Source organism: Acinonyx jubatus, chromosome B4 (assembly GCF_027475565.1).
Source record: "Acinonyx jubatus isolate Ajub_Pintada_27869175 chromosome B4, VMU_Ajub_asm_v1.0, whole genome shotgun sequence".
Taxonomy (NCBI): Eukaryota; Metazoa; Chordata; class Mammalia; order Carnivora; family Felidae; genus Acinonyx; species Acinonyx jubatus.
The window spans coordinates 10,642,927-10,668,207 of record NC_069387.1 but is presented as its reverse complement, the minus strand read 5'-3'; the positions used below and the strand labels follow the sequence as shown (position 1 = coordinate 10,668,207).

The following is a 25,281-nucleotide window of genomic DNA, read 5'->3' as shown; positions in this document are numbered from 1 at the left end:
ACAGAAAAGATATTTCCCCTTTCAGTCAGTGAGTCAGTCAGCCAAGCAGAGAAAGACACAGATAGACAGACGGTCAGAACACCCTTGAGAGACAGAACTTACAGCTATCTGAAGAGACCGCTACTAAGTCCTGGGCTCTGTTCCTGGCACACTCAGAAACAAAATGGGGCACACACCATCCCGGCCTCTCCTCCTGCCTGCTATGTAGCGGGTGTGAGAACCGCCCGATTCAGAAATCACCTCACGTGGAAACATTTTCGAAGACACGAGGTACTCCTCTTTCTGGGATACTCTAAATGGGGCCTTGCCTGCAGATAGGTGAAGGGACCACACCCCCCGGACCAGTCCCTGCGACTCTTGGATTCATCACCGCTTATTGTTGGCGCAAACTTCTTTCATCGCTTATACAGATTCACTAACAGTTTTTTAAAAATCCAAATTGTTAAGTGGTGGGAGGTTTACTCATGTCCCGCCTTCACATAAAGTGACCGACTCTCCTGTGAAAAGGGATAATGAGGGGTCACCAGGGGGCGTGGCGCACCGAGTCTCGTCAGGCTTGGGAACGCGGTTTGGGTGGCCTCTGCTTGGTCACGGGTTTGCAGTCAGTGGCACACGGGCTCCGCTTCTCAGTATCCTCTCAAACCCAGGCAGCAGCACAGACACGTCACCTCCCAGGAACACCAGTTTTTAAAAGCAAAGAAGTCAAGAGAAAAGGCGAAGGACCGGGATGGCGGCGAGGAGGCTGGCTGAGTGGCTTTGTCCCCGTGAATCACAGACGCGTCCGACTAGGTGTGGTGGAGAGCAGCCCCACGGCTCTTAGTGATGGAGGCAAACCACTGGCCTGGGTCAGCCCAGAGACTGGCACGCCGGCGTCACCCTGGACCAGGAGGAGCACACTCTCCCTCCCGCTGCCACTGCCCTAGAGATTCTTTCATCCCAGAAGACCAGGAAGGTCTTAATGCGATTAACACCACTCGGTGGGAGTGAGGTCAGCAGCCAGAGGTCTTGGCTTCCTAACTCAGCCCTGCCTGGTTCATCCTCTCCTTTGGGCCTCAGTGTCCTTATCTGCCCATTGGGGTAATACTGTTAGCATGTATTGATTTATAGGGATTTTACCCAGGCAGGTTGGGTAACAGAAGTGGTATTCTCTAAGGAAAAAAAAAGTCTGTTTATTTTCTAGCTAATCAGCACAATCTTTGCTTATGATTGAAGTGACTCTGTTGGGCCCCCCAGAACTTTAGATGAGAGAGGAGACACATTCTCTTATCCTTGTCTCTTGTCAATTCAAGCTGCCTTTTAGGATGGCACATCTTGGGTCACCCTAGCAAGCTGGTGGTTTAATACTTCCTCTTCCTGGGGAACTTGCATTAAAAACAACAACAAGCACTTGAGGCCAAAGCTAATCTCAGAAGCAGCAGGACTTGGGTCTGGAGCTGGTCCCTCAAGGTCCATTCCCAGATCGGCCACTTACTAACCACAGGACCTTAGGATGCAACATAAGCCCTCTGAGTCTGTTTCCTCATCTGAAAATGGGAAGAAGCCTTCCATCCTGTGGAATTATGAAGATTAGAGACAGTAAGTGTAAAGCTTATGCTACAGTGCCAGGCACTCAGCGGGCACCTAATAAATGCACTGACCACTATTAATATGCCCATCCCAACTGTAGGTTTGTATGAATCTCTAATTGGCTTTTAGGTGTCACAGCCCTGAAAGGGGGTGGCTCTTGAAAGCAGAGGGCTCTTTGGGTGGCCCCAAGTCACATCTGTGACAAGAACCGGCCTGCAGCTGTCGGCATTACGGGCTGGCAATGCAGAGAGAACTCAGAGGAGAAGGGAGCTGACAGAGGGTCACAGGGCTAGTATAATTTCAGGTAAGGCCCTGACACGCCCCCCTCCCCACAAGCCCTCCTGTAAATTGTGGCGGTTAAACTACATTTTCTCAAAGGCACCAAGGCCGATGGCTGTGCAAATCCTTGTTAAAGTGCAGATTCTGATGAGGTCTGTCTGGGGCAGGCCTGAGACCCTGCATCTCTCAGACCCTCTGGTGGTCTTCATACCAGGCTGATAGCAAGGCATTAACACTCTTTCTGGCTTGGAAGTTCTGCTCTGATCTAATTAGACGATTAGGAAATCAGATTCCACAGATACAGCAAGTTACCCTGGAAAAATAGGAGGAAGCAAGCGTTTCCACCACAGAGAAGTGCCTGGCGGGGGGAGAGGGGGTTCGGATCTTTCCTCTGCTCTCCTGTGATAGCAACTGCCGGAGGCACTGGCCGTGCTTTTCTGAAGGAGGCCAGCTCTGGGGAAGGGAGCAGCTGCACCAAGCAGGTTGTTTATATGGTGCAATGAAGATGCATTATTTAACTCCTGCCAGAGGAGAGAAACGTTTTACAAACGTAGGAAATTATTCATGCCCGGCTTCGGTCTGGCTCGAACACAAGGGCTGCGTTCCATCGTTTCTGCTCCCAGCGGACAAACCGCAGCCCTCCATTTTCCGGCACAACCGAGCAGTTTCCCACAGCGACCAGCAGAGGGCACTGGCGACCCACACACGTGGCCCTGGCGGTGCGGAAAAGGGTAGAGCTTCCCTGCCAGGCCGGTTTGCAAAAACGCTTGCTTCCCTGTGGACAGGTACGGGGGGGGGGGGGGGGGGGGGGGGGGGGGGGAGCGCGTGTGCCCACCACCCACGACAGCCTAAGGCCCGGGTATGGATGTGTCCGTAGGGGCGCACTCAAGCACCGACGACAGGGAGGAAGGACAGTTTTTGGTTAGGTTTAGATTTTTATGGATTCCTAGTTGCCTCCTAAAGGGGACCCCTCAGATGAGACCTGCAGATCCAGAATCCTGGCAAAGGCCCTAAGGTCTGACCGACTTTTTTTCCTACTAAATTCCCTTTATCGGTACTGTGACTGCAGCTCATTAGTGTTGGCCCCAAGCCATGTATCTGCTTCAGGCCTCCATGTCGTGATGAACCCGATGGGGCAGGGACGTCTACTGACAGCTCTTAACGTTACACTTTCAGACTGCTGACAAGGAAGAAACTCGGGGGGTCAGATCACAAGGAGCACAGACCAGGGAGCTGAGTGGGACAGTTTCGGAGACTCTGCCTTCATCTTCTGAGCAGGCCTGGCCCTTCCCAAAACTGTCTCTGGGAGGTAAAAGCTATTTTGGTTTCTTGCCTCCTGGAAACTTAAAGCCTGTATTTACCACATTTTTCTTTTCTCAAAAACTAATTTAAAATTTAGCAACTATGATACAATGTTTAAGTTTTCAGGACTCACTTATAAGCCTTGATTTGAAAAGTTTACTTGTGGTGGGGGCTCCTGGGTGGCTCAGTCAGTTGAGCAGCAGACTCTCGATTTCAGCTTAGGACATGATCCCAGGGCTGTGGGACTGAACCCCACGTCGGGCTCTGCACTGAGTGTGGAGCCTGCTTAAGATTCTTTCTCCCTGTCCCTGTCTTGTGTTCATGCTTTCTCACTCTAAAATAAATAAAATGGGGGTCGGGGGGAGATCCCAGCCTTTAAATTAAAGACTGAATTTTTTTAAAAAATGAGAAGTTTGTGTTAAGAAAGAATGGATTCTTATCCTGACAGTGTGGCTGACACAAAGGCTCAAATGCCTCACTGTGGACCCTTCTAGAACATGAGGTGTTAAAGAGATAAAAAGTTGCAGGTAGGGTAATCAGTACAATGGCCTTTTACTATGCACCAGCCTCATGATTTGATTTGCACAACTGTAAGGGAGCTTATCAACGAGCTCTGATGAGATATTTGAAACACACTTTAATGCACTGGCACAGAGTAGGGGCTTAAGAAGTATTTGCTGAGTTACTGTATGTGTACATCGAAGCAATTTATGTTCCCTGCCTGCTGTGGTATATGACTTTGCCCCCCTTCCCCCCTTTTTTTTTCCAAATTAAAAAAAAAGTTTTTATTTTTCAGAGAGAGGGAGAGAGAGCGAGCGAAAGAGAGAGCAGGGGAGGGGCAGAGCAAGAGGGAGACACAGAATCCGAAGCAGGCTCCAGGCTCTGAGCTGTCAGCACAGAGCCCTGTGTGGGGCTTGAACTCACTAGCTGTGAGATCATAACCTGAGCCAAAGTTGGACACCCAACTGAATGAGCCACCCAGGCGCACCCCCTCTTCCCTCTTTAAGAACAGATTTCCAGGGGCGCCTGGGTGGTTCAGTTGGTTAAGCACCTGACTCTTGATCTCAGCTCAGGTCAAGATCCTATGGTTGGTGGGTTCAAGTCCTGGGTCAGGCTCCGCACCGGCAGCGTGGAGCCTGTTTGGGAATCTCTCTCCCTACCTCTGCCCCTCCCCTACTCACGCACACTCTCTTTCCTCTCAAAAATCAATTAAAAGAATAAAAACCAATTTCCAGTGGAGCATGAGGATGTATTTTTTTCTAGAACAAGGAAGCCACTGGTCTACATTTGGGAGATGTGTAGTAAATATTAGTTTATCATGTAATAGGAAGGAAGAAAGCTTTGTGAAGAAAATGAACTTCACCATGGTCAGCACCAACAAAACCGCTCTTGTAACATGGCTCCTCCGGGGGCGGATCCAATACACCAAGCACAGGCTAATCGTGCTCCTGAAATGTAACCATCGTAAACCTGACACACCCCATCTATCGGCGATTTTCCATCCTTTCTGGAACAAGACGGATTATTGGCAAACAATAAGCCAGTGATGCCAGTATCCTAGCCTTTTGGTACTGGCGTATGTCACCATGCCATTACGTCTCGTGGGCAACCTTACGGTACAACAAAACTCAGCGTCAACTGCATTGCCAATAAGATTACAAAAATGCAGGGGCGCCTGCGTGGCTCAGTCGGTTAAGCATCTGACTTCGGCTGAGGTCATGATCTCGTGGTTCATGAGTTTGAGCCCCGCGTCGGGCTCTGTGCTGACAGCTCGGAACCCGGAGCCTGCTTTGGATTCTGGGTCTCCCTCTCTCTCTGCCGTTCCCTTGCTCACGCTCTGTCTCTCTGTCTCTCAAAAGTAAATAAACGTTGAAAAAAAAAGATTGCAAAAATGTGTGCCTTTATGAAAACAAATAAGAATCCTAACTAGTTGTACTGAGAGACAGGCAAGATTGGAATGGGGTGACCCACAGACAAGCCCACGGGGAGAAGCTTCAGAGGAAGAGGCACTAATTAGAAGGGACACTCCCTCGCTGCACAAGGCATCAGAAGGGACATCGTGGCACATCCAGCCAGCTACATGCTGGGCAGAATGTTGTGACTCAAACGGTATTTATAACAAGCGAATTCTCGAACTACCCATCACACGCACGGGAGGACCGCAGCTGGAGGGGATGCCGGGAGCTACATTACCTTTCTCGGCACTGTTCTCCCCAAGGCAACCGCAGGGGTGGAGCAGAAGAGCCCAATGTTCACACCTGGAGTGGCAAAAGAGGACTTGTCGCTCGCCACGGCAATGTCACAGCTGGCAACCAGCTGACAGCCGGCGGCGGTGGCCAAGCCGTTCACCATGGCGATGACGGGGACCGGGTGGTTCTGGATCAGCATCATGACCTGAAGGAGCAGACACACCACATCATTTCCATCCAGGAGTGAGGTCCAACGTGAATGCGTGTATCACGTTATGTGACTGCACCATTTTCAGAGCATTTTCCGGATGCATCATTGTATCAGGCTCTGGAAAAAAGGGTGAAAGGCGGCGCAAAAACTACCTTGGCATTAAATACCGACTGTGAATCAGACCGTACTATTTGGTCTTCCCGAGACCCACAGAAGGAAGAGCCCCTGTTCCACAACCAGGATGTGAAAGCTTAGGGGGAAGTAAGCGGCCAACACTGGAGATGCTCACGAGGGGCAGAGGGGTCTGAACCCGCGTCTGGCGGACCCCACGGTCCGGGTCTTCCCTCCCAGGCAGGGCGCCTCTGCGAGGCCACAGTCCCCACTGCTCTCCCGGCAGCCCCGCTGAAGAACAGAGCAATTTTGATCTCCGGAGGGAACCGTGTCTGCGTGGAGCCCTCCTCCTGAGTCTGAAACTGGTATTTGGTACATCCTTGAAAAATTAAGGTGGAAAGGAACTGGAAGGCAATTTCCTTAGTAATTACTTCCCAAATTACCACTATGAACACTCTCTCAATTCTACTAAAGTGGTAGGGGACACCCTGCTGTCATCAAAATAAAATTCCCCAAACAGGGCCACTGGCACAGAGAGGAGCCGAAAACTTGCTCATGTGACACCCCACCCCTCATAAATCTCCAGAACTTTAACTTATTTTTGCAGCTTACAAAATAACTTGGCTTATTTCTCCATTTTTTCTTGCTGCTCTAAACAGACTGCGTTGCTATGGTGACTTCAATGTATAAATGGTCGCACTTTGAACCTTGGCAGGAAGGAGGGCAGGCGGGAAGGAAGGACCACATCTGGACTTGTTTCCCATGGCGGCATCCCAGAAAAAATGACCTTCATTGATTTGAAGATTCTGCCCAAGGAACCTAGCCTTCTGCATTCACAAACATTTGATATTTGCCAGTTTTATTATAAAATAACCAATTGGATATTTAAGTATATGATATATTCTATAGTACTCGTTCTGGACTTTTTTTTGAGGGGGGAGTCACCTTTTGAGAACCTGATCAATGCTAATGATCCTCTCCTCACAAGAATGCACATATCTACATCTGCACCCCAGACTGCTCATGGTGGAATTCGTGTGCTCTCGGTGAGGGTTAGGATGGTTGGGGATGAAACTCGTTCCCAGTGAAATGCAGTAGCAAGGAGAAAAACGCGTGAGAACTTCCAATGTCTTGTGCAAAGACAGACTTTTTTTTTTTGGCTGAGTGTCATCTGTCACCTAAGAACTGGTTCCTTATGAAAAGTTATTTGGCTCTGATTAGCACAGAATAGTCTGTGTCTCCTGCCTGCCATCTACAATGTGCTAAGATTTTCTACAGCCTGGTCGGAAAATACTTACAGTAGGTACCGACAGTATTAAAAATATTCATGCCTTTCATCTAGGGATTACCTCTTTTTTTTTAATGTTAATTATTTATTTTGAGAGAGAGAGAGAGAGAAAGTGAGCAGTGGAGGGACAGAGAGAGAGAGAGCAATGTCAACACAGAGCCCGAGACAGGGCTCAAACTCACAGACTGTGAGATCATGACCTGAACCAAAATCCAGAGTTGGCGCTTAACAGATTGAGCCACCCAGGAACCCCTAGGGATTACTTCCAAGGAGTAATCCTGAAATAGGGTAAAAAGCTGTCTGGACAATGATGCTCACAAATTATTTTATAACATGTTGTAAAAAATTAATAAATAACATAAATATACACCAATCAATAATGAAAAATGGCTATGTAAACTAAATGTCCATTGAAAGGAATGCTGTGTTCTCATTATGAGAGTTTCCACAAGACACATTAGCCTGATGGGCTGGGCCCTGTGTAGTGGTCTGGAGGCAGGCTGCTGGGGTTTGGTGCCCAGTTGACCACTTAGCCACTGCTTATCCCTCAGTCTTCACATCTGGGGATAATAATGGGCATAACAATAGTACCAATATTTCATTGTATTGTATTCTATTCTATTCTAGAGTGTGTGTGAGCGGGGGGCAGGGGGGAGAAGGGACAGAGCGAAAGAGGGAGAGAATCCCAAGCAGGTTCCATGCTCAGCATGGAGCCCAACACGGGCTCAATCCCATGACTCCGAGATCATGACCTGAGCCAAAATCAAGAGTCAGATGCTCAACTGAGCTACCCAAGAGCCCTATAATAGTACCAATCTCAGAGAACACAAGAATTACATACATTACTATGTCTAAAGTACTCAAAACATTACCTGGCACATGGTAAGCATTCAACGATACAGTCATGTTATACAATTATATGGTATAATTGCACGTATGTATGATTACTCAGACAAATAGGATCACATGGGAAAAGATTCAGAAGAAATATACCAAATATTAGCATTCACTCTGGGTGGTATGATTATGGTCTAGTATCAATCGTTTATTTTCCTTCCTCTCATTTTCCTAGATTTTCAAATTTTTCCATAATAAGCATTTATTATTTTTATAATTGAAAAGTATTTTAAGTACAGTTAGAGAGCAAATTCGGGAAAGACAAAGACAAGCTAGATAATAAATCAGCTGGGATATTGAATCCCTTGGTAGTCAGGACTTGGTTATCCCTCCTACTTTACTTTCTTGAACCAAGTATTTTTCCTGGCTGTGCCTGCTCCAAAATGTGACATAAACTTGACTCTACCTTAGCCTCACTCAATAGCACTGCCAAGGGCCCTGTGTTACTGCCCAAAAGTGAGAGGCCTTGTTCCATTGCCATTTCAGTGTGAGGATGTGATAAGGAATAGAAGATTCTCTTCCTGGACTGGGGTTTCCACCTTCAAACTTCAACAGGAAAGACGCAGGGATAGGTGTCCAGTGAAATCTGCCAATCAGCTCCACAGAGGGTTACTTTTGGTCTCTCAGAGCCAAGCGCTCCTTCTCATTCTCGATTTCTCCTATTCCTGATTTGGAAATAATTAACTATCGGGTGGTACTTGTGCTCTGTAATGAACCTGCTGTAGTTTAGATGCTGAGCCAGTTCAGGAATCTCTGCCTTCCTCTCTAAAACCACGTCTTCTCATGCATGAACCAAACAGTGAAATATGTAGCTCACTCTGTCCCAATCTGTCTGTTGATTACATGTGGAGATTGAAACCTTGCCCAAGTTCATGATGCTCGTATTTACCCAGGACATTGTGATTTTCTTAGAAAAAGTGTTAATCAGTGCGCTTTCACTTGTATCTCCCTATGTTAGGACAAGGTCCTGCTATGCACTGTGTTCTGAAAGGTAAGCCTGAGGCATCCATGGGTTGCAAGCGTCCACGAAATCTGGCCTTTATCCTCTGAAGGAGCCCTGGTCCCCCTGTGGCCCTTTTGCCAACCTGTTTAGATCTTAGTTCGTGAAGACACCACGGCAGAGTGATAAAAGCAGGCCCTTTAGGGGGGATGGAAGGGGTCTAGTGGTTCTCTTTGATGATTTTGTTTTAGCGAAACACACTGGATATTAGTCGAAAAATAACTTTTAAAGCACCAAGCCTGGGTGAACACAAGAGCTCGAATGTTACATAAACATCATTAATGTGAAACAAAAGACCTAAGACTTCGCTCTGGCTCACTTCTGCCTCTCTATGAAGCCTCAAATCAATTGCTTTTCTGTCTTGTCCCTCCTTGACAGGAGAAAACTATAATTGGATTTCCTTGTGGCGTTCTGGAAGGGCAGGGAAAAAAAATGGTGGTCGAGAAGGTATCTCAATCACCTCTGTCTGCTTCCCTGTTGCTCACCTCTGTTTTGTCTGTATAGAAGGTATCATTAAATATTTGTGGAATCATTAATGGCCAAATAAATGAACAAGTCAACGAATGCATGAAAAATTAGGTTAAGTAATCTTAGGATGGGGTTATGAAACGGTTTTGTGTCTTGCTTCTCACCTACATTTCCAGTTTCAGTTTGGCAGGAAACTTGTTTTTCCTTCTATTTCCCTCAGTGCCTTATAAGTCTTATGCACACAGTAGTGCTCAATAAATAGCCATGAAATGAACAATGTATTACTTAAAGTTGGATTCTGTATTCAATTTGTTATTATCCAGGGGCCGATTTAATATATTTACAAATCATCCCAAACTTTCTGTTCCTCTTCCTCCTCTCTGTCTGCAATTCCTCTCCTTCATATGGTTAAAGAGACATCAACGTGAAGGAGCTAATTTTCCCACTTGGAGGAGTGGATCACAAAGGTTAGTTGGAAGAAGGGTTTGAAAAGAATCTTTAAAATCGTTATGGCTGTTCCATTTACCTATATTCCCTCTTTCCCATTAACAGGGTTGTTTTAGTTTAAAATTTTTAAAAATGATACTCCTCTCAGGTTCTTCCCCTCTAAAGATGTACATTCCCACCCTGTATCTCCTCCATAAGACATGTGTACCAGGACACACCCCATAATCCCAGAGTTCCACCCAGAGGTGGAACCCTCCAGTGCCAGGATGTATTTTACTTTCTCTGGCATCTAACAAGATCAATCGCAAACCATGGTCCCTTCTTAAAAATCTAAACCAAACGGTGGCTTGGATGAAGGATTCACCAGTGACCGGTTTGCAGTGATTAGGTCTCACAGATAAAACCTCATCTGTAACTTGGAAGCCTAATTCAATCGTTCACGTAATTAACATCTCCGGGCTTGCAATGCCGACCAACCGTCCTCCTGGCTTACCTCAGAACAGGTCTGAAATACTTCGGCATGATAATCCGGGCTCTGCTCATCCGTCAGCTCCTTTAAGTCATGCCCAGAAGAAAATACAGGCCCCTCCGCTACAAATGTTTCCAGTTGAGAAAAGAAAAAGAAGACGTAAATGGCCAGCTCTGGGACTTACTTGTCTACCGGGTAACTAGCAATAGTATGGATGCTGTGGACACTCAGAGAAAGTTAATGGCTCAATTTTGATAAGAATAATTCTATTTAGCTTGAAAAGTAACCGAGTAAGGTGAGGCATCTGTTCCTAAAGGTCTCTGGAGGGACCAGCGGAAACATGTAATTCCAGCAAGGAGAAGGCTCAGGAACCAAGGCGAGTATACGTACTCTTTCCAGATTTATCCCTCTGGTTTCACACTTTTGTTGCTAGACTCGGTCTGGCCTGAGTGTATAGACTCATATAGGCCCGTCAAATCCAGCATGCCTCCCACGTGTCCCTGTCCTTTGTCTACAGACAATGGCCACCCACACAGGTTCGAATCCAGGAAGGGCAGAGTGTGAGGAGAACCCCCTTATTTTTATGAGGGATCTGAGGACGTGGTTTTATTTTACTGTTGTCATTAGGAACAATGGTGACGTGTAATCTCACTGATAAGCTGCTAACACTTTCTTATATTTTCCTTTTGCTGTGGCTGCTGGGACAGACGACATTATTCCCTTTAAACAAGTGAAAAAATTGTGTGGTTCAGAGTTTGCTGCCTTGCTGCATCCAGGTTACACCCCCATGGCTGCAGGACAATTTCCCTTCGTCGTATAAAACGTTGAAAATTTATATTCAACCACAGACAGGGAGGTAACGTTCTGAGTGTCTGCCTCCAGAAACACCAACTCTTAATTTTTAAAAAATAGTGCCTCATAGGGCATCATGTGTTTTATTTTTCTGTGGTTGCTTTAAAACGCTGGCATTGCTGTTATTTATACCACTGTCATCCTCACTAGATGATCTGGCAAAAATTCTTCCTGGAAAAAGAGCAAGGAAAGAAATGAGCACAATATAGCATGCTTTCTGGCACCACTGAAGAAGACCACAGATCTCGGTTGAAAGCTTAGTTAAGAACCCAAAAGACAAACCAACCAAGTGCCCCAAGCAGCCTGTCCTAGCCAACTAGGTTGTCTACCGAAAGGATCAGTGATTAAACCCATCTCATCAGGTCCATGAAGAAATCCGTTCTCTGACTTTGACGGGAAGACCAGCACAGCCAAGGATGGTGGCAGTGGTGTTTTGTATCCGACAAAAAGGAAAAGGCACACATTCTCACTGCGCGGTAATGTTTGCTATAATTCCCACGGTTGACAGTGTCAGGATCAAGGCCCCCACTGCACATGAGTCTTCCACAATCAACGTTCTTGAAAGGAGCTTCAAAAACAATCACCCCGTTAAGTGAGGGAACGCCCCAGATAACCAAAGAATTTTGAGAAACCTCTTCTGGGTACTGCAGAGCACTGAGGTTGGATATCAGATAAATACCTGAGATGATAACGACTTTGAGGTCTTTGCTGTCCGCTTCGTGAAGAAGGTCACTTTGGAGAGATTTCAGCATCGCTAATGACAGCGCGTTCCTCTTCTTTGGATCACTCAAGACAATGTTCCTGGGAAGAACGTTTTATACTTACTGGGTCAAGCATGAGTCAGAACAAATGAGGACCTCCGTGATCCCTTTCTAACCTGGGAGCTATTTTTAAAACACCAGGTAAAAGAACCATGGGTGGCAATTGAGAGGCTCTGCCCTCTAGAGTTACAGCTAAGCCAAAACAAGGAGACCAGCTGAAATGTGGGCCGGGTTTTCTCCCTCCTTCCCTGGATTGGTTTCTCTTTTTCTCTACGTTCGCTGTCAGACCCATGACTGTCGCCGCCACAGAAAGGGCAGTTGCGACAGTTCCCAAACCACTGCCCATACTGAGAGGCGGTGAGGTTTGTGAGATAACAGGGGTGGGCGCCAGGGGAAATTGCCACATTGTGGTGACCTTCGGCTTGTTTCTTCAAAAGAATGAGGCCGGGGAAGGAGCCCAGAATGAAAACACGGCCCCAAGTCTCCTCCCGTCCACCCCGTAGAGGAAGCAGTGCAGTTATAGCTATCGATATGCGTATGGGACAGCATTTTCCTGTTGTTTTTTGTTCCTTACAGTGGCATCCTGTAATTCTGCAAAATAATTTATGCTGAGAATGGGCAATATGTGAAGAAGAAAAGGGCAGGCGCTTGCAGCAAGAAGGCTCTTCTGCACGTGTCATCCGACAAAGAGCTGGCACGCAAAGGTCTTCCCGCTATTTTCAGGCATCCCACATGCTGATTAAAATGAGTGGTATTGTCATCTGGCTTCCCGTACACAGAAAATGTCTCATTTTTACTGTTATAAGGACTGGGCAGGGAGCCAAGCACCAGACTATTTGTCCTATATGTAAGACGTGTTTCCCATCGGTCCCCACCTACATGTTTTCTGCCTTTCTTGTCCTTTTTTGGAATCTTATATTCCTACTGCCGTGTGTCAGCCTGGATCCTCCTGTAATAGCCTTCTGCTGCCACTGTTTTCTGGAAAACCACTTTGGTGACGGACTTTATTTCAGCGCGTTAAGAAGAACCGGTTTCTTTGGAACCCCATGCCAGCTTTGCTGCCATCTGCAGGTGCCTGTGACACTCACCCGTTCTGTTTCTCACGAACACATTCCCTCCGAAGTACCAAGGGACTTGCAGCCGATAATGCTGGTAGACTAGGACACCCACGTCTTGGGGTGTGGTAACAAGTGCTGACGAACCTTCCGGTAAAATCATGAGCGTGCTTTCTGTAGCAAAGCTAAGCGCTGCCATCCCATAGGTGACATATGCCTTAAATTAAATTCTGAGGCCTCTGGCAAAATTGTGCAGAGATGCCAGCCCCTAGATGCCCTGGCTGCGTGGCAGCATCGGTTCCTATGTGGCCATTAACCCTTTGGCTGGCACGTCCCACGCCCTGTCAGGGTGCTCTAAACTGCTGAGTTCGCTTTTCAACCCGGTGTAACCAGGCCTCTGTTCCTGCTACTCCCCTGCAACCGTTCTCACCGAGAATCTCCCAATTGCCAGAACCGAATCCAATGGCCGTTTGGCTCATGCTCTCCTTCTGGAAGCACATCTCTTTAGTGCTTCCCTAGCCTGCCCTCCACTTCTTCGAGGGGCACCTAGCCTTCTGCTATGCCCTAACTGATCCTCAGAGCTCCCTCCCCTGCTCTCTCCTTGTTCCATGTGCTTCCGAGTCCACTTCACCATGGCCGTGGCTTCTACTGGTACCTCTGTGCCGATGAGTCCCGATCTTTGCTCTCACTCAGACCTCCCTCCTGAGCTCCAGGTCTGCACATCCAGTCCAGGGTCTCCCGGACTGAGGTACCCTTGGGCATCTTCCTCTCTCCTCCTTTCCTGATCTCAGTGCTGCTACTCGGTTGCTCAAGCCAGAAACTGATAGCCATGCTGTTGCTTCCCTATTCAACTGGTCATCAAACCTAGTTGATAATCCCTCTTAAAAATTTTACCAGTCTGAATTCTCCCAATGGCTCTCTTGGGTCAAAACGCGTGATGCCTTGCACCTACGGCTTCACCAATGCCGCCGCTCGAAAGAGGGAGGGAATCACTAAGAGTGAGGTCACCGCCACAGCATGTGACAAAAAGTGTAATTATTTGTGTGTGCAAGGCAAGTGATGGGCCCTGCAGATGCCCCCGGCAACTGTCTAGAGACCATCACATCATTGTAAACCAACAGAAGGTCCATGAGATGAGGCATGGTCATGTTTACACACAGAGGAGACACTCTGCAGGTACCTGCTCACTGAATTAATGACCCCAAGGAGCACTTCGATTTCTCACAGCCAATTGCACCAAATTCCTGTAAATTTTCACCTCGCCTAGTGTTTGGCTGCCTTTTTTTTTTTTTTTTTTTAAACGGGGGCGGGGAGAGAGAGAGAGAGAGAGAGAGAGAGAGAGAGAGAGAGAGAGAGAGAGAGACTCTTAAGCAGGCTCGCACGACCTGGGGATCATGACCTGTGCCAAATTCAACAGTCAGACACTTAACCAACAGAGCAACCCAGACGCCCCTTGTCACCTCTTTTAAACCTCAGTGGCGAGTACACTGGGGTACACAGCAGAGTGGAAACAACTGGAGGCACATGGACCTTTTCCTGCCTCCTTAACTTTCTTTCCTCCTGGCTGTGTGGCCTTGAACAGGCTGCCACCTCTCTGAAATTGTGTCCTCACTGTAGGGTGGGGACGACATAATCTGCCTCACAGGCTGTTAGGTATTAGGGGTAAGGATCGTACAGTACCTAGCACAGTACCCGATGCCTGGCTGGTTTCACTCCATGACAGTACTACTGCTGAGGGAAACAGCTTTGAAAAGGAATGCTTAGTGTGACTTGAGTTGTTCAATCTCACCTACTTAGTGCTTAACATACTACTGCTTTAGTGCTGGATCTGGAAGTTCCTAATTACCAAACAATGTCAGGCATTTTATGATAGATTGGTTCTCCCCATTATCTCCCTTTCTGATTCATGTTTAGCTCCGGGGAACTCAGTCAGACCTTCTTTGGTCAACTGGCTGCCATGCCAGAAGTTAGGCTGCTGATCAGGTGGAACCAGATTTGCAGAAGCAGAACCACCCTTGAAAATGGGCAGGAAGGACCCCTGCCTGGGCCCTGCCCTTTAGAGCACCCTGTTCTGGCCCTCTTCCAGCTGTGGCCCGCCAGGTGAGCAAGGAGTCAGTATGATGTGCCTGCCTGGAAATCACCACCCCCTTCCAAACCCTGCTGCAGTTATCTGAGACTCTGAAATTCTCTGGCTTTGCAGTGGGCACCCTTAAGCCCATCGGGTGGCCAAGAGCAATTATTTACAGGGGTTGACAGGATAGAGAGAATACAGGCATGCTGGGTGGGTGTCTGCACACCTGTGTACCAAGCTCCAGGCAGAGCAGCAGGAAGGAGGGGTGGACAGGTGAGAGGGGGTAAGCACCGGGTGGGAAGAAAAGAAAAAAGCTGCCCACCAGCTGGCTCTCCACTGCTTCAGGGGAACTCCTAGGAGCCGGAGGATTACACATTCAAGCATGGTCTTCCAGGTCTTACAAAGATAACACTTGTCAGGGTAGGAAAAAAACATTTAGCTGTTAGTTTGGTTTGTAACTTCTAACTGCTTAGCATGCTGGGTAGGCCTCTCTTTGCACCCTTGCCCTGGCCAGGCAAACATCAGGGTGAGGCCTGGATGGGGCTAGGGGCCCTTCACCTTTTACTGCTGCTACTTCATCCGGTTCCAGTTTGTGCACCGGTTTTAGGTTTGTTTAGCCAAAGGGCAGAGCTCAGTACAGTGTGTCCTTCATCCTACATATTTACCTGCCCCGCCGCGGGCACTTCTGGGGGAGGGCCAAGGAGCAGCTCCGCTAAGCCTAACCTGGCCTCGGAACTAGGTCAAGTTTGTGAGAAGCACAAAACCCTCTTTCTCAAAGGCCACCTGGCGAGCGGCCCACCCCGCGCCTAAAGTCCAACGAAGACTGGGCTCCGTTGCCATGGCGGTTTAGGGAGTTTGAGCGCTGGGACCTTTGGAGGCTGTCGCACTTGAAATTCTCCGGTGTCCTGCAGGGTCCCAAATGCTACCGTGCCCAGGCAAGGGACTTCAGGAAACACCGTGTCCGCGGGTTCCTTCGGGACCGCCGGCCAGATGTAGCCGTAACGGAGAAACTGCGGTCCCTAGCGGGCGGAGCTGACCCCAGGCCGAGCCCTCGTTGGCCTCCGTGTGGGGTGACTGCCCACGCCAGTGTCCCTGCCGCCCACCCCCACCTGGGAACCGCCCCGCTCGGCCCGCGGGCCGGTCCGGGAGGGCTTGGGCGCCCGGTGGCCCCGCCGCTGACCTGATGCCTTCCCGCTGCCGCGCGCTGGTGGGTCGCGGCCCGGGACCCCTGTTGCAGAAGCCGGCGGAGAGCGGGGCCCACGGGTTGCGCCGGAGCCAGCCGAGCCCCTTTGTCCCGAAGGCCCGCAAGCCGAGGGCGGCCATGGCAGCCAGAAATACACCCCGGAGGGCCGGACGCCCTGAGAGCCGCTGTGCAAGCCGCCGGACCGCGGCGCCTCGACCGCCCCCAGCCGCGGGCAAAACTGGATCGGACCCTCAGGCCTGGGCCCAGATCTGCCTCCTCTCACAGGCCCGCCCCGCCCCTCCACCACGTACCCCGCCCCCCGCCACAGCCCCGCCCCCGCCGCCACCGACCCCGCCCCTGCGCCATCGCCCCGCCCCTCCACCACCGGCTCCTCCCCTCCGCCGCCGCCCCGCCCCCGCCGCCACCGTTTCCCGCTCCCTCCTCCCCTCCGCCGACTGGCCGAGCAGTGGAGTCTGAGGTGTAGTGCGCTAACCCTACAGGCGGATTCAGCGGATTGTTTGTTTTAGCAAGGCCAGATAAAGAGTTCTGGGGAAGCAAGGAGAGGGTTGGCTTGTTCCCTTCTGCACCGACACCAATGTGTTGGTTTGCCTAGATTAGAAAAATGAGTGTCAACAGGTGGCAAGTGGTACGATATGGACGCCACTTTGTTACTTCACCCCACCCACTGCAAACCCGCTCGGGCCACAACCTGAGGTGTATTCCACACAGGCACTGACTTTTGAAGGACTTTGTGTCCTCTCCTCAAAAACCTTACATTTGTCTCTTGGGATTTTCCAATGCACCCGGGAGGGAAAGGGAGATCCTTCTCAGGGTCTAAATGAGTGGCACTAGAGAAGACAGCTTACCCTGTCGCCGAAAGCTTTAGTATAATGAGAATATCCTCACTGTCATTTGTTAGCTAAATTCTCAAAGTCTGGAGGGTTTTCTTTTTTAATTTTTTAAGTTTATTTATTTTTGAGAGAGAGAGAGAGAGAGAGTATGCCTACAAGAGCAGGGGAGGGGCAGAGAGAGAGAATCCCAAGCAGGCTCTGGGATGCGGGGCTTGTACCCACCCACTCAACGCTGCCAGGTATGACCTGAGCTGAAATCAAGGGCTGTCTGAGCTACCCATGCACCCCGCAAGGTCTGTAGGTTTTAAGAAATGTTCTCACACACTTTGTTTTTATTGACTACATGCTCATTCTCAGCAGTAGGTACCCTCTGCAGGGATTGCTCTGGTCTTAGGACACATTCTGTCTTCCATTATTGTTCAGTTCCAAGTATTTTAGTCAACCAAATCATCTTTTCAAAATACGTCTGATCATGCCGCTTCCCTGCATCCTGCTGCAACATGGGCCCCTGCTCCTTCAGCCTGTCTCGTGCTGTTCTCCGCGCTCCAGGCACACAACAGATCAAAGTCTGGAGATTTGCAGGACACACGGGAGAAATGGTCTTAGCCTCAAGGATCTTACAGTCTCTAGGGGAGACACCGTGCTCGGGACCATCCACACCCTTTGCAGTGGAAAGTTTTGCAAGAATAACAATTATACGAAGGCATATTTAAATGAGGCCCTGGAGACCGTACTGTGGCTTCAACTAGTCACACACCGGGTTTACCTCTCAGCCTCATAATTGCACAGGACTCTTATTGTGCAGAACAATATTCTGAAGTATCAGTTGAGATTTCCAGTACCCCCACTCACCCCATTTCCTTGGTCCTTGATCCACTGAGGCAGCTGGCATATTCCTCATTCATTGTCTCGAAGGAAGAGGGGGCCTGGCAGAACTCAAGAGACAAACAGGGAGCAATTTTTGGCTCCGGCGTCATAAAAGGCCGGCACTTGGGGGGTGGAAAGAACACCAAATTGGCCTGATAGATTTGGGAGGGTGGTGCTGGTGAGTAAGATAAGGCCGCTAGCCCTAGCCCAAGGCTGGATTAGATCACAGGACTTGTAAGCAAAGCCAGAAGAAGCAACTAATGTGGAATTTGGGGACGGGGTTGGGTTGGGTGGAAGCCTCCTGGAGGAGAAGTGGGAATGGCCGGAAGCCCCAGCAGGGGCAGAGGTGGGCTTGCTCTATTTCCCTGGTAGAACCCCCCTGGGGAGTCCTGAGATTCCATGCGGCACTGAATGTCTGGGCAGATGGGCCTGAACAACTCACGGAATTTCCCACGTCCCAGTTTGATGCTGTGACAACAGATGGGTCCCTGCCCTCGGAGAAAGGCTCAGAAACAGCTGACAGAGGTCTGGACCCCAGGAGGCCCTGAGTGGGGGGATGGAGGGTGGTCCGGAAGCGGGACTGCCAAGTTGAAGGTGGGAATGAGGACATCTCAGATGGATGCCCTACCTGTACCCTTCAGGTAGGCTAGGGTAGGCCCAGGTTAATAAAAACAGCAACAACAAAAACGAGTCTAAGTGGCTCAAACCACAAAGACTCATTTCTCACTCACACTACAGGACCAAGGAAGATCAGGTGAAAGCTCGGTGCTGGGTCAGCACTGTCCTCACCCCAGGATCTCCTGGAGCAGTCTTTATGGGGAAAGTTGCCAGTTTCTGTGGCGGGAGGTGGGGGGGGGGGGGGTTGTATAGAGAGAAGCATGAACTGGCACTTCAGACTTCCTTCTGGAAATGACACTTGCTCTCGTGTTTCATTTGCCAAAGCAAGTCACATGGCCACCCTTAACTTAAGGGGAAAAGAAAGGAGCTGGAATCTTCTCCAGCACCAGCTGCCTAATGACTGCCCAAGCACAGAGCTTTGGTGTTATAAACTAACTTATGCATGGGGCACCTGGGTGGCTCAGTTGGTTAAGTGTCTGACTTTAGCTCCGGTCACGATCTCACAGTTCATGAGTTTGAACCCTGCATCGGGCTCTGTGCTGACAGCTCAGAGCCTGGAGCCTGCTTCAGATTCTGTGCCTCCCTCTCTCTGCCCCTCCCCCACTTGCATTCTGTCTCTCTGAAAAATTAATAAACGTTAAGAAAAACAACCTAACTTATGCTTATTATTCAGGGATTCGTGATAGAATTTCAAATTGGCTTAGATTAGATTTCTGCCCTCAAGGCAGAATGGAGGTTTGAAATAGAAATTAAGCTCTGATATAAAGTGAAGTTAAATTTCTAGAACACTGAGTTTGTGCCCTGGGGTTTGTACCTATCACCTTAGTCTTGCCAAGTCCTGGAGAAAAGGCAGAGCAATGCTATCTGAGGCTGTGGGTCACGCAGGATCAAAAAGCCAGCTCAGAATGGTCACCACCACAAACCATATTCCACCCCTGGAGGACATTTCTCATCTTCTTCCTGAGGTTGGTTTTGCTGGCAGGATGGGAGGTTTGGTTGGGAGACAAAGAGATGGCTGTATCCTAACACAGGAGTTGGAATAGAGGAAGCAATCTGGAGTTTAGGGTTCTGAGAAAAAGAAGGAACTGGGAAGGCACCCAGAGCCTAAGAGTCACAGCTGCAAATGGAAGTTTCCAGAGCCAACATCCGCTCTTCTAGATTTTACTTAATAATAATAGTGGCTCTTCGAGAAGCCTCCCACTTGGTGCCTATGCCTACCCTTGTTGCTCTCCTTCTACCATCTCAGGATAACTTGTGAGGGCAGGTATCACCATCCCAGGTCAGAGGGGTTTCGCCGGCCTCACTCTCACTCAGTGCAGTGGTTGCAAAGTTGGGGCTGGACGCTGAAGGTCACCTTAAGGGTGGTGCTGCTCATCTAAATTCCTCTGCCTGGTCTCCCATCCTTTCCACATGTCCTTCCCCCTGCCCCCCCCCCATTTCCTGCAGAGCCCCGCAGCCCCAGGTTGAGAGTGGCGAGGCACTCCCAGGGAAGGGGAGATGAACGGCCATCGTATTATCCAAGTGGGACTCGAACAGTTGCCGAACCGCTCACCCGTCCTTAAGCAGCGCGAGCGTCTTTTGGCTCAGGCTGTTTCTCCAGGCCTCCTCTGCCTCTCATTAATTTTGGTAGGGCCTGCTTGTCTTTCTTCTCTCTTGTTCGGTGCCCTTCTAATCTATTTTCCACACGGGACTTCTCCCTGACACGATTTGATTTCCAGGTTGCTAGCAGAGAGAGCTCTGGCTTTGATTTGTGTGCTCCTTCTCCGCACCACATGTCTTTGCTGCACAGATGTGTCTTTGCTACCTTTTCACATTTCCTTTAAAGGCCCGCAGATGCTTGGCAGAATGCTGCAGAAATAATGCAGAATAAAAGACAGTTCTAGGGAGCCTGGTGTCTCAGACTTGATGTCGGAATGAAGGAAGATTTAGAACTCCTCCGGGTGCAGAGAAAGAAAAGTGAAGGGCAGATTTTCTGCTGCTTATGGAGTGGTTTTTGAACTTCTTCTTTTTATTGATTTCAGGCCCTTCTAAGGCAGGCATGTAATGACACAGTTCAGAGGTATGATGCGAGAGCGGGGCCGAGTTTCAGTGAAGGTCCCTCTGGCACCCGGCTGACTCCCCAGGCCCAGCTGCCTCCCCCCCCAATTCTCCACACACCTGCACCCCTGCAGAAGCCATAGGGGGCCAGTCCCCCACAAACCAGAAATGTCTCAGACTTCCCTTGTTTCACACAGCTACAGATGCTGTCCAAAACGCCTCAGTTCTTACTATTTTGTATTTCATTTAAAATCCACCGGTCATTATCCTGATGCCTTTTGCAAACCTGAAACTTCTTTGTGAAAAACCCAGACAAGTTGGGTGAGAATTAATTTAGAAACTAAATAGGAGGTGAGGAGGAGCGCGTGGATGAAATTAAGTTCCTTTTATCCCCACTCAGCACAAATTCTTGAGTTTGCTCACGTGCCTTAAACCAGACGAGCTCAGTAACTTCCGGTGAGGGATATGGAAGCTTGGGATGGATTGCTGGAGATGGGTATGTTTCATGGCCTCCGGGCTAGAGGCAACATTTTGAATGAGCTTGCTAAATTGAAGGATCCTGGTAGCACATAAATAGCACCTTTCTGGAGGGCACAAGGTCATTTGGGAGAGGAATGTTCAACATTGGATTCATTAAATGGTGCCAGAGAAAGACAGCCATGTGGAGACCGAACCATCGCTAGAGAGAGCCCTTGGTTCCTGTCTTCTGCACCTCCTGCATTTCATTATGTTTCAGTATTTTTTTTTTAAGTTTATTTACTTATTTTTGAGAGAGAGAAGGGAGGGGCAGAGAGAGAGAGAGGGAGAGAGGATCCCAAGCAGGCTCTGCACTGTCAGGGCAGAGCCTGACTCGGGGCTCGAACTCAAGAACTCAGAGAGCTGAAATCAAGAGTTAGAAGCTCAAGCGACTGCACCACCCAGGCGCCCTTATGTTTCAGTTCTTTAAAAAGAAAAAGGAAAGGCAGTGGACATCCTGGCATTAAACAGGGTAACCTCCAGCCAAAGGGAACACGGCACTGTGTGGAGTGATCTATGGTTTGAATATTCCAGATAGCCCCAGCAGAGAGTCAGGGCGGTGGTGAGGGGGATCAGGGAGGAGGAGGGGGTTTGCTTGGCTGGAAGAAGAGGGATGATTTCCTACCTGGGGGAGGGATGGGGCAGGTTCTGCTTTTTGGTAGTTACTAGATTACTAGTTTGATGATGTTTGGCAAATCACCATGGAGCCTGCGTCCTCATCTGTAAAACGGGGGAAACAAAATTTTCATCCTTTTCAAAGAATATTCGTTGAGCCTACTGTGTGCCAGGTATTGATCTGGGCTCCAGGGAGAGGGCAGTGAACAAATCTAAGTCCTTACTCCTAGAGGGCTTGAATTCCAGTGCAGGCGAGCAGAAGATAAGCAGATTAATGGGTAGTGTGGCAGGTGGTGATGAATGCCATGAGGCAAGATAAAGCAGGGTGAAGGCAGAGAGAGGGGGTGCTAGTTCATTATAAGAGGATGTGTGTGTCAGGGAGCATTTGACAAGATGATGTTGGAGCAGAGACCCCAGAAGGAAGTGAGGGAGTGAGTTATGCAGGTGTCAAAGAGGGAGACAAGCATAGAGGCTGGGGGCAGGGGCAGGGGTGCTTGGAGGGAAGCAGAGGCAGAGGTGGGACCTCTGGCGGGACCAGGTCGTAGTGGCCTTTGATTTAGGTGACAGTGAACCCTTGGCTTTCTCACTCTGAGCAAGGTGGAAAGTCACAGGCTGGAAGGAAATGGCGCTAATCCACACAGGAAGTGATGGTCCTGGACAGGGCGCCGGTGGTGGGGAAAGTGAGCAGTGGCGTCTGGATGTATTTTGAAGGTGGAGTGGACAGGATTTGCTGATGCGTCAGCATGGGTGTGAGAGAAAGAGAGACGTCAGGGACGACTCTGAGTGTTTTGCCCTGGACAACTCATCTTATGCCTAAAGCTGCCATGAGTGTCCCACAACATGAAAAGTGGTGTGGAGTATTGTCGATGAGCCTGGACTCGGAGCCACACGGCCTGGGTTCAGATCCTGGCTTCGCCACTGCTTGCTAGGTGACCTGGAGCATTTTACTGAACCTCTGTGCCTCAGTGTCTCCGCCTGCAACCCGGTGCTGACAATACCCCCTGCCTCACCCGGGAGTGAATACAGGTAAAATGTTTGGACCGGCGTCAGGCACATGGCAAGCTCTATATTAAATGTTTGCTATTTTTATGTGAAGTGATACGTATGTCATGGGTTTATGTACATGTAGATGTAGTATGAGCTTGGGAAACTCAGTAGATGGTTAGCTGCTATTGCTTTTATGTAACAATGTAATACAATTTCACAATAGGTGGGAATTATTTTAGGCAACTTCCACTAGTATTTCTTCGTTGCAGGTGCCTTTACGTGGTGTTTCTCGGAGCCCCTGACGCTCCCCACAGTGATGCCCTCACAGTCCTTCCACTGCACCCTCCCAATCCCCAAACAGGTATTTTCTCTCCTAGTCCCCAAGGGAAACTTAGCTGGGTCAGAAGTTAGAGAACCACAGTCCTTTAAACCACCACTTCTGCCTCATCTGTCACCGCTTCTTGGATACCTCCACTGGGTGTCATCCTTGCCCCCAAGTTGGGATATCTGAACCATCTATGCCGGTTCAAACTCATCCTCTGCCCCATCCGACCCCACTTCTTCCTTTTGTTCCTGCGCAGACTCAAAGCTTTCACACCTCCTTGAAGGCCTTTCGTACCCTGCTCTCCCCCTAGGCCGGGGCTTCCTCACCCTGGAAGTTTGGGTGAGGTTTTCCCAAACCACACACTGACCATCCTCCCTCTCATGCCTCACTCCTATTCCCCAGTAAGACAACCGTGATGGCCTCCCTGCCTCTTGCCTTTCCACTCGACATGCATCCTGGGGCCAGATCAGCCTTCCGGGAGCCCTTCTCCCCATCCCCATTGACAGCCGCTTGGACACAGCCAACACACGGGCAACTGCAGAAGCCTTACAGCTGCCGTCCCAGAGCCGACCACACCCCCCTTCTGGTGCGTTCTTCGCACTGTACCAGAGTGATGTTTATAAATGCAGATGGGCTTGAGTCCTCCTCAGCTGTCCATGGCACTTAAAATCCAGGCTCACTGCCATGACTTACAAGGTCAGCACAGACTAACGCCCATTTTCCTCGGCCACCTGAGGCCACCCTCCTCATATGCTATGACCCTCCACTCATATCAGCCTGTTCCCGGTCTCCTGAGCTCAGCAGACTCCTTACTTCTTCAGGGCCTTTACGTGAGTCTGGAAGGTTCATTTCCTGAGTCTTCACCTGGCCGGCACCTGAACATCCTTCATGTCATCAAGCTTCCAGCCACCCTCATTATTCTCTAATAAGGGCTTGTTCTTCTTTATCTGCCTTATCATGATCTTGACTCAGGGGTGTCTTGTGGGAATGCTCCTTGTCACCTGTCTGCTCTAAGCTGTGTGAGAGCAGAGCCCATGTGTGCTTTTATTACCTCCGGGTACCGAACGCCTCGTGCCTGGCGCAGATAGGCACACTAATATTTGTTGAATGAGACCACCGGATAAATCAAAGAATAACTGAGTGTCTCTCCTCTGCTCAAAAACCTTCTCTGGCTCCCACAACACCACCCAGAGAAGCCCAAGTTGGTTTAGTCCTAATTCACATCATTACCCTTCATGAGTCCATACGCCAGGAACATAAAACTCCTTGCTATAATCTTCCACGAGTCCTGCACGTTTCTGCCTTGGGGGCTTTATTTCACCACCACTTAAAATATTTCATGAGTGAACGAATGAATGACTGGCCCCAAATCATACCCAGTCTTCAAGGGTATCAAATGTCACATCTGCCGTGAAGCCTTTCAGACACCCCCTGCTGGAATGAAGTTTTCCTTCTTCCAGCCCTCCACGGCACTTTCTCTGTGGCCATTAAAGAAATTGGTCACATTGCATCTCTCCTTTCGGGTTCTTTCTGCGTGTCTGATTTTCTACTACACGGTGAGTTTCTTGAGGGCAAGGTCCATGTTCTAATCATTTTCGCACCTGCCACCGTCATGCTTCGCCTGTGGCAGGGGCTCAGTGTAAGTGAAGACAAAAAATTATTATGGATTATTGAGTCAAAGGGAGGATGATTTTCCTACAGTAGTTTTTCTAAGGTAGATTCTTCTACAGGTAGTTCCCTATGGAGACACGTGGGGGTGCCCTAGCCAAGCAAAACTATATGCTGCTCAAGACAGATTCATTTCTAAATTATTTTAAAAACAATGGGGCTTCTTTTGAATTTTGTCTCATGGGTCATATTGATCAGCTGTGGAGGACAGGAAGGAAAGGTAACGGACAACTTAGTGGGCCAAGTAAGAGTTAGTAAATCAAATCCAAAGACCACATCTGGTCAGAGAGACAAGGCAGGACACATCTGCTTTCTCTGAGTGAAGGGTCCTATGATCACAGACTATGGCTATAACATTATATGGTTGTCCTCCAAATAAGGAATGGCTGAGGGTTGTGCTGTGTCCCCTCAAAATAGATAAGTTCAAGCCCTAACCCCAAAGTGTGGTGGTATTTGGAGACTTTGGGAGATACTAGGTTTAAATTTTTTTTTAATGTTTGTTTGTTTATTTTTAAGAGAGAGAGACAGAGACAGAGACAGAGCAAGAGCAGGGGAGGGGCAGAGAGAGAGGGAGACACAGAATCTGAAGCAGGCTCCGGGCTCTGAGCTGTCAGCACAGAGCCCAACTCAGGGCTAGAACTCACGAAT

At 49.2% G+C, this 25,281-nt stretch overlaps 1 protein-coding gene across 4 annotated transcripts in view; it reads right to left on the bottom strand.

The window, feature by feature from the left end:
* Positions 1 to 16,441, bottom strand: part of ECHDC3 (enoyl-CoA hydratase domain containing 3) — a 31,288-nt gene extending 14,847 nt beyond the window's left edge. For all 4 annotated transcript variants that reach the window (XM_027073402.2, XM_027073404.2, XM_027073405.2 and 1 more), the window contains exons 1-4: positions 16,147 to 16,441; positions 11,759 to 11,880; positions 10,252 to 10,349; positions 5,341 to 5,541 (exon numbers count right to left, since the gene is read on the bottom strand). In XM_027073402.2, the coding sequence (XP_026929203.1) occupies positions 5,341 to 5,541; positions 10,252 to 10,349; positions 11,759 to 11,880; positions 16,147 to 16,289 (564 nt within the window). In that variant the 5' untranslated portion in view covers positions 16,290 to 16,441. The remainder of the gene's footprint in view (positions 1 to 5,340; positions 5,542 to 10,251; positions 10,350 to 11,758; positions 11,881 to 16,146) is intronic.
* Positions 16,442 to 25,281: the final 8,840 nt, after the last annotated feature.